Consider the following 9,187-nt stretch of genomic DNA (forward strand, 5'->3'; position numbering starts at 1 on the left):
ACAGCTATGTTCATGGTATTTATAATAGCAAAATATATGAAACAGAGTAATCAGGGGACTGATCAAGTACATTTTGGTACATTTATTTAAAATGTTCTATTTATTGACATGAAAAGATGTTCGTATATTGTTAAGTGAAAAACCAGGTTAAAATTATTTGCATCGAATGATTCCACTTTTATTTAAAAAAGAAATATTCCCAAAAAGAATGATGGAGGTAAACATCCAATTTTACATTCTATCTATGAAAAGGGCCAGTTGTCCAAGCACCATTTATTGAACTGTCCGTCCCCCGCCCCCAGTGATCTGCAGTGACCTCTGTCGTACATTGAGCATCTGTGCACATGGAAATGTCTCCAGTCTCTGTTCTGTTCTATTGCTCTCTTTGTCTCTGCTTGTGCTAGTACCATGCTTCTCTTAATAATTATCATTTTATAAGTCCCTCTGTGTTTTTCTTCTTAAAGAGTCTCTTGGCTATTCTTGGCTCTTTGACCTCTATAAATCTCTTAGAATGCTTATTTTATTAAGTTCCATGTAAAAATCTGTTATAATATTGATCAAGATTACATTGAATCTGTAGATCAATTTGAGGAGAAATGACACTATGATAATTGACTCTTCTATGAATATGGCGTATCTTCATTTTTTTTGTTTTTTTAATGTCTTTCAATGAAGTTTTATTGTTTTCTCTATAACATTCTGTCTTTTGCTGGTTATCTCAACTTTTGATGCTATTGTAAATAGCATCTCTTAAAATGTCATTTTTTAACTATCTGATTTAGTAGATGGACATGTAATTGATTTTTTATATTGATGCTGAATCAGCAACCTAACTAAATTCTTATTAATTATATTAAGTTTATCTGTGGATTCTTTTGGATTTTCTATGGATTCAATCATATCAACTGCGCACAGTGCAAGTTTTGCTTTTTCCTTTCAAATACTTAGCCTTCAAATCTTTATCTTACCTTACCGCCATTGGCTAAGACCTCAATCCAGTGTTGAATAGAAGCAGTGATAGCAGGCGGCACTCTCTTGTTCCTGATCTAGAGATACAGGTTTCACTGCTCCATTCTTCAGTTTGATGGGGTTCTTTTTAGATACTCTTTATCAGATTAAAGAAGTTCCCTTCTATTCCTACTTTAAGAGTTTTTATCATGAATGGATATTTAATTTTATCAAGTACCTTTCCAGCATCTATTGAGATAAGGTTTCTCATTTAATCTGTCAAGTTAGTACGATACATTGATTTTTGCACTTGCATCAGTTGCAAAAGACAAATCCTAGAATTGTGTCTCTAACTATCTACTTAACTCACCCTCTTAGGTGTTTAATATACATTTCAGTCTTAGCATGTCCAAAACTGAGCTTCTTATCTTCCCTCCAGCCCTTGAAACCGGCTGGATCCATGACTTCCCCCCACTGCGGTTGACTGTAATTCCATTCTTTCAGTTGTTCAGGTCATGCATCTTGGAGCTTCTTGGCTACTCTGTTTTTCCTCACATCTAAGCTTTGAGGAAGTCCTGGTGGCCTCATCTTCTAAATACTGCCAGCACTTCACACAATCTCCACCTCTACCTGATCTAAGCCACTAGATCTCCACCTCTACCTGATCTCAGCTACCAGATCTCTACCTGATCTAAACCACCAGATCTCTACCTCTACCTGATCCAAACCACCAGATCTCCATCTCTACCTGATCTAAACCACCAGATCTCCCCCTCTACCTGATCCAAACCACCAGATCTCTACCTCTACCTGATCTAAACCACCAGATCTCTACCTCTACCTGATCTAAACCACCAGATCTCCACCACTACCTGATGTAAGCCATGAGATCTCCACCTCTGCCTGATCTAAACCACCCTATCTCCACTTCTACCTGATCTAAACCATCTGATCTCTACCACTACCTGATCTAATCCACCATTGTCTTTCACCTGGATTAGGACAGCAGTGGTCCCCCTGCTTCTTCCTTTTCCCCCTTCATTCTACTCTGAAGACAGTAGCCAGAACGATCCTTTTAAAATGAAGCCAGATCATATTTCTCTGCTTAGAACCTTCCAGTGGCTCCTCATTTCACTCAGCCTAACAGCCAGTTCCTTCCAATGGTCTCTAAGGCCCAAATGGTCAAGCTCCCCTCCTCTCTGACTTCGTCTCCTATTGTCCCCTTCTCTCACTCTCCTCCAGCCACACTGGCTTCCTTGCTGTTCTTTCACATGTCAGGCATGCTCCCACCTTAAGGCCCCTGCCCTGGGAGTTCTCTTTGTGTGGATCACTCTTCTCTGGACAAGTGGTTCTCAAAATGTGGTCCTTAGATCAGCATCATTTGGGAACTTATTAGAAGTGAAAATTCTTGGACCTCACCCCAGATCTACTGAACCATAAATTCTGAGAATGGGGCCAGAGTCTGAGTCTTAACAAGTCCTCCAGGTCATACTTGCTAAAGTTTGAGAACCACTACCCTGGATATCCACATTGCTAATTCCCTCACCTTCTTCTGGTTTCTGCTCAGAGGTTACTGACTCAATGAGGCCTACCTGGACCCCTAGTTAAAAATGTCATCACTACCACCAATTCCACTTGGTGTTCCTTGCTGTAGGTCTTTTATCTCATTTCTCTCATATACTTATTTACTAATATACTCTGTAATTTACCATTTATGCTAACATATATATTTCACAGTTTACTATTTTTATACTGATAGACTCTGCCATACTTCTAACATACTCTGTAATGTATTCTTTTGGTTGTTTTTTTTGTTCTGTTTATCCCCTCTACCTTCCCCAGTAGAATGTAAGTTCTTAGTAGGCAGAAATTTGGGGGTTTTGCTTCATTGCTATAGCCCAAGCACCAAGAAGAGTTCATGGTATGTAACTGACACTCGATAAGCTGTTGTTGAATAAAAGGTGAACGGAGAGCAAAGTCATTCCCTCCGTGTCTTGTAATTCCTCGTTGAGAGGTCAAGTTGTAGCCTGTAATCTTAGGCAAGGGCTGTTGGCTCTCAGAGGCCTGTGGGTTGTCCAAAAAGAAACAAAACCTCTATCTGAAGCAGACACAGAAGTGTTGGGATTGATTTATAGAGGGCCCACTGACTGGTAGTTAATTGGGGGAATGGTACAAGAACCACGTCTGTTTTTATAGCCACTTCCTTGTAGCTCAGTTCTTCCAGAGCTTTCTGTGGTTGGGAATGGAGAGTTTTTAAAACATTACCATGGCATAAATGGATTGCTGCTCTCCAACTCTGGCTGCGTACCAAATTTGCGTGTAGAGCGTTTAGAAAAACACACTCTTGGGCTCTCCACACCAAGAAGCTGATCCAGCAGATGTGGTGTGATGCTGGCGTACAGTAAGGATGGAGACTTGCTGCAACAGAGGCGCGGAAAGCGTGGCCTGCGAGGGAGGGCCTCCTGGAGACGGCCGCAGTTGTGATTATTAGTGAGTCACAGAACCTTACAAACCTCCAAACCTGAGATTCTATTTAGCTTATGTATGTAGTAAAAAACAAACAAGCAAGCAATGGATATGAATTTTATAGTATGTGAATCAGACCCTAGTAAAGGTCTTAACGTAAAAAGAAAAAAAAAAGAACTGAAAATATATTCAGTACTAAGTCACTAAAAGTAAAGTCCCCTATATAATACACAGCTTTGAAATATGAACAACAGGCTGCATTAGCCAAAATTTAGATTATTAATGTTAGTCTTCTAACCTTTTTAGAGCAAAGAAGACTTTATGAACATCTGCATTGAACCTGACACTGTCAGCAAAGGAGACTTCATAACTACGGGGTGAGTGGACTGGGGTTTGTAGGAAATGAGCTTAAGTAGTTTGTGTTCTTGGATTTTACCATTCAGAGTGCCCCTGAAGTCTAAGACAGAGACCCAGTGAAGGACTTGTCTCATTTGGGAATTGTAGCTTTCTTTTTTTCATTTGCGTTGACATGTATGCATGCACCTCTCCTACTTTGGCCTTCCCTGCTCATTTTGGGAAGATCAGAGTATGGGAGCAGTCTTTGCTTTGCAACTGAAATGAGAGAATTCAGTGTAGCATGGTATAGTGTCCAGAATTTTGGCTTCAGGGTCAAAATTGCTAGAGACAAATCTCGATTCTGCCACTTCTGGCCTCATGACTTGGACAAATCATATAAGTTCTCTGAATTCTTTTCCCGGTGTATAGAATGGAATATCTCTAACTATCTCAGGATGGTTTTTGAGTCTCAAATGAGAGAACGTGTGGGAAAGTCTTTTTCATTGTGAAGCACTTTACAGTATCAGTTACTGTTCATGTCAGTCCACCTTGTCCTATTCCCAGGGCATTAATGGAAAACTTGAAAAGGTATTGAGTACTTTGGACATTTTCCAGGCTTTTTTCCCCTTTCCACTACAAAATAGCCTTCCAAGTCCTGCCTGATTTGTTAAGCCCTACCTCTGCCAGAGTTTTACTGGTTAAGAATGCTCTAAACCCTCCATCAGTCTTCATAGCATCTGAGGAGCCAGCGTGTTGCCATGCCAACTGGGAATCTGCTCAGCTCCGTTTCTGTGCTTTGTCTCACAGCTCCCTCTCGTGCCCATTTAAGGATCAGACATTTCTGCTGCAGCGGCTGGGTCTCCATGGCTACTTCATTATCTGCACCAGCACCCAAAGCAGAATGTCTTTCATTAGTTTGTGGTGTTCTCGCCTTTGGTACAAATTCTTCAGATGCTGAATAGCTGGTTCTGCAGCCTTTGATTTACTTGCTGTATCTGCAGTAAAAAGAAGAGGGAAAAAGCCTTTCCCTTCTCCTAGAGGGTCCAGAAGCCACACACAGTCTTAATTGAGAGTCTGGCCAGTGGGGCCACTATATTTGAATCTGTTTCATAAAACTGACATCCAAAAATAGAAAGAAAAACCAGCTATATTGCTTAAGTTAAATGAAGTCATTATGTTCCATGTTATTGCTATCATCTTCATCAGCAGCAATAAGGGCTTCCTTTTGGTCTCTATAGGAAGTGAAATCAAGTGATGTCTGTTTCCTCTGGGTATCAGAATATTGTGAAGTTGCTTTAGAAAACTCTGATGAAGTTGCATATACTAAAGAATTACTGTTGTCAATTAATGATTTACTTGGATTAGCTTTTATTCTTTTTCTCCTTTATATGACTAGCCGTAAAGGGTATACATACATACTTGAGATGGATTGTGTGTGGATACACAGTCTATAGTTTTACTCAAGCCATTTAGTCAAGGTAAAGATGTAGTATGCCAAGACAGGAATAGAGAGACTCATCAGAGAACTTCTAAGACTGGTTGTTCATATCTATAAAGGAAATATCTACTTTAAATTGGAGTGAAAATATTTTCTTCTTCAAGTAATATACTTACAAGTAGTACCAAATAACAGAAGTTTAGTGCTTTTCCTAAAAAATTTAATTTTAATCTAATTTTTAAATTTGGGATTTTTAGTAGCCCAAGAATTAGGTACATGTGGAACTATTTAAAAATAAAGAACAAGTCAGAGAAAGTCACCCAGTCATAACTCATGCACAGTCTCTACAGCAAGTAAACGTCAGTCTAGAATATATCCCAGCGCTAAGCAAGAGTCATTGTGGGAAAGCTACTCACACAACCCCACGGTTCAACAGATCGTGAGTCTACCTATTTAATCTCATCAAAAGACGGAAAGAGTTTGCTATGTTCTTGCAATGTGATGCATTTGCCAGCACTGGTTTCTAAGCTTGCTTTTTCCTGTACCGACAGAAGTAAGAAGGTGAGGGACCCCACGCTGTATGCCGAGGGCACCGAGTGTCTCCAGGCCAGCCAGTGCACTCTGCTGCTTCCCGAGGTGAGCAGGGGGTTCGCTGTCCCCAGCTTCTGCTTCTGTCTTGATCTGTCCTCCTTTCTGCTTTTTTCCTCCTTCCTCTCTATTAACAGACCCTCATTTAGGCGCCTAGGCTGTGCCAAGCATTTGCCAGGCCCTGGGTTATATGAGGGAGACCTGAAGAGATGTGGAATCCCCTCTGAGTCCGGGATTTAGAGTTGGACCCTGAAGACTTCCAAGGTTCTTAAGTCAAGCTTCTGTAAAGTGATCTTTAGGTCTCCTGATCTTTTATTTTTCCGGATGTAAATTATGCAAAGGGTTACTCTAAGATAACACACAGAGAATTCTCTAGTTGGCAAATGTTAATAGTGGATTCCTCCATCACATTTTTTATAAAGGATGTGGGAGCAGTTCTCAAGATGGCACTAAATTTTTCTGTATTGTGAAGTGCCAAGCTTAGTAGAATAACCTATGTAAGTGGAAAAGAAGAAATGTAATCTAAATTGTGTGGTTATTCTATTAGTAATACCTCAGGAAAAAGAGTTACTACAGATCACCTCTGAGGACTTGTGGCCATTATACTTCTGTTTCCGAAAAGGACTGTAGGTAGAACAGAAGGTATGCCCACAGTGGGTGGCACCCTACTTTCAACATAGCACATGTTGAATTAAATGCATGAGTTATGGGAGGGTTTCATAGAATCTATAATGATGTTGATGCACCTTAGGTATAAAACTAAGTCAGTCCTAAGGAAGAACCATAAAAATAATCAAGCGGACATGATGGCTCTCCTAAGAGAATTAGCTTTCTTGCTTTTCATTTGAGAAGGACTAGGGCTAAGAAGGACATATAACATATTATAGTCATGCGCCACATAACCAGTTCAGTCAACACTGAACCGCATATACGATGGTGGTCCCATAAGATTAGTACCATATAGCCTAGGTGTGTAGTAGGCTACACCCTCTAGGTTTGTATAAGTACACTCTATAACGTTTGCATAATGACACAATCACCTGACACATTTCTCAGAACACGTCTCCCTCACCACATCATTAAATAAGGCATGACTGTATATGTTTGTGAATTCCTTTTTTTTTTCGTCTTTTTGAGGAAGATTAGCCCTGAGCTAACATCTGCTGCCAATCCTCCTGTTTTTGCTAAGGAAGACTGGCCCTGGCTAATATCCGTGCCTATCTTCCTCTATTTTGTATGTGGGTTGCTGCCATAGCATGGCTGATGAGTAGTGTAGGTCTGCGCCCGGGATCTGAACCCGCAAATCAGGGCTGCTGAGGTGGAGTGTGGCAAACTTAACCACCAGGCCACAGGGCCAGCCCTGGGACCCCTGTCTTTTAATAAATATTTGAAAACTTTAACCTTGTTTCTTAAATCTCAAACTCTGGGAGGTGATAGAGACCAAAAAAAACCCCTTTTTGATGGATTGGGATATTTCCAGACCCAGCAAAGGCACTGAAATATATTTTTTAAAAGAACGTCAGGATAAATCCTCAGAGAGGAGGGTGTTTTCCATAATGACCTGCTCTGGTGCCATAGTGATGACAGAATTCCGGCTGATTCAGGCGTGAGCTGTTCCGAATATTTTCCTCTCCACAGGGAACGGCGGGCTCTTTTAGCATCGACAGTGAGGAGTATGAAGCGATGCCTGTGGAGGTGAAACTGCTCCCCAGGAAACTACAGTTCTTCTGTGATCCGAGGAGGAGGGACCAGATGCTGCGGAGCACGGCTCAGTGACAGACGAAGGAGACGGGCGCTCTGGGACTGCACTTAGGCCACCAGTGGGACCAACGGGAACAAAGCCTCACCTGTCCCCACAGTGCTGTCAGAGGACCCCGAGGGCACTTTTATGGCAAGTACCCCCTGCCCTTCTCTAGCAGTGCTTCTGAAGTGTACTCTGTGCGACCCGCTTTGCAGTTGGCTTTCCGTTAGCGCATGCTTTTACTTTGGTGTGACCGTTGATGCCTCATACTGATTTTCCTCAGGCTAGTTCCAGTAGATTCTCACACTCAGTGGATGGAGAAGGGCTAGACCTTGTCTCCCCAAGGGTGAGCAGAGTGGAGAACAGGCTCCTAGGCTGTCGTGCCCTGCGTTCCTGTCCTGCTCTTTGGCCGTCCCAGGACTTCAGGGAAGCTCCTGCCTTCCCCGCCACCTTGTCCTGCTTCTAGGCTTCTCCATGGGTGCTGCTGCTTTGTGAGCTGATTCTTATTTAGCTCATTTCAGGTCTACCCTCAATCCACAAACATGTGAGGTGTTTCCCTCTTCAGCTATGGCTGAAATCCTGTAAAATACTAGTTTTTATTTGACTTTTTTAAAGTAGTGCTTCTTAAATGTTGGTTTGCATGAGAACCACCGGGGGTGCATGTTGAACGCTGACTTACTTGGAACCCAAACAATCCAGGGATGAAGGCCAGGAATCTGCATTTTTGAAAAAGCAGCCACTCTCCCCATGGAGGTCCCTCAACCCTACCTGCTACCTGGACAAACAGTGTGAGCAGTGGTCCACGCACTGTTCTGCTCGTGTCTTCCCTAAAAGCATTTTGAAAAATCATGTATCCCCTCACCCTTTTAAGTTGACATCTAACATTTTTCCTGGGAAGTTAAAGAGTTGCCAAAGTATGTACTTTCTGGTGTCATGTAACTATTGATATTTTAAAATAAAACTGTTACATCACTCTTTTAAACATTTTCAGTGTAATTTAAATACATAGCAATTTGACACTCATTATTTACAAAAATAAGTGAATAAGTTCTCTCGTAGTTGGAAATTTTAAATTGACTTTCTCTTTTATATGTATTTCCATACCACTTTCAGCAAATAATATCATAATGTAATCTATGCTTGAAATATTTTTATCTTCTTGCCAACAAAAAATATAAATGAAAATAATTTTTTTAGTTAAGTATTAATTCAGTACAGAGTAAATGTTATAATTATTGAAATACAATTGATTAAAGCAATATTAATATAAAATTTTTGGTAATTAAAAATTAACATTTTATTAGAATGCTTTCTTCCTAGTTAGTTCATTTATCTAATTATTTGCAGCTGAGATGGGACTCAACATCAATTGTATTCTTCATTTCATTCTTTATAGATAAAGCACATAAATAAGTAGGTGAGCCAGAGACAACTCTGTTAAACCAATGTCATGCAGTCCTTTGAATTCCCTCAGAGTTACATGTTAAAAATCAGTATCTATCAAATTAACAGCCTGATTATATCTTCCTTTAGTTTGTTGAAAGCAGAGAACTAGAAACTAAGGATTTGTTAGCCAGGCATTATAGTCATTTAATTTTAATAGGACCATCGCCGTTTTCTCTTGTTTGGTGCCCAGAGGTTTTTATAGCCCAGAGGGCAGTGCCCCTAAG

At 40.7% G+C, this 9,187-nt stretch overlaps 1 protein-coding gene across 4 annotated transcripts in view; it reads left to right on the forward strand.

The window, feature by feature from the left end:
- AGK (acylglycerol kinase) overlaps window positions 1–8,499 on the forward strand; it is an 87,091-nt gene extending 78,592 nt beyond the window's left edge. For all 4 annotated transcript variants that reach the window (XM_023639840.2, XM_070266020.1, XM_001498120.5 and 1 more), the window contains 3 exons: window positions 3,721–3,791; window positions 5,740–5,824; window positions 7,415–8,499. In XM_023639840.2, coding sequence (XP_023495608.1) covers window positions 3,721–3,791; window positions 5,740–5,824; window positions 7,415–7,552 — 294 coding nt within the window. In that variant the 3' untranslated portion in view covers window positions 7,553–8,499. The remainder of the gene's footprint in view (window positions 1–3,720; window positions 3,792–5,739; window positions 5,825–7,414) is intronic.
- The last annotated feature ends 688 nt before the right edge of the window (window positions 8,500–9,187 follow it).

This window comes from Equus caballus, chromosome 4 (assembly GCF_041296265.1).
Source record: "Equus caballus isolate H_3958 breed thoroughbred chromosome 4, TB-T2T, whole genome shotgun sequence".
NCBI classification, from domain to species: domain Eukaryota; kingdom Metazoa; phylum Chordata; class Mammalia; order Perissodactyla; family Equidae; genus Equus; species Equus caballus.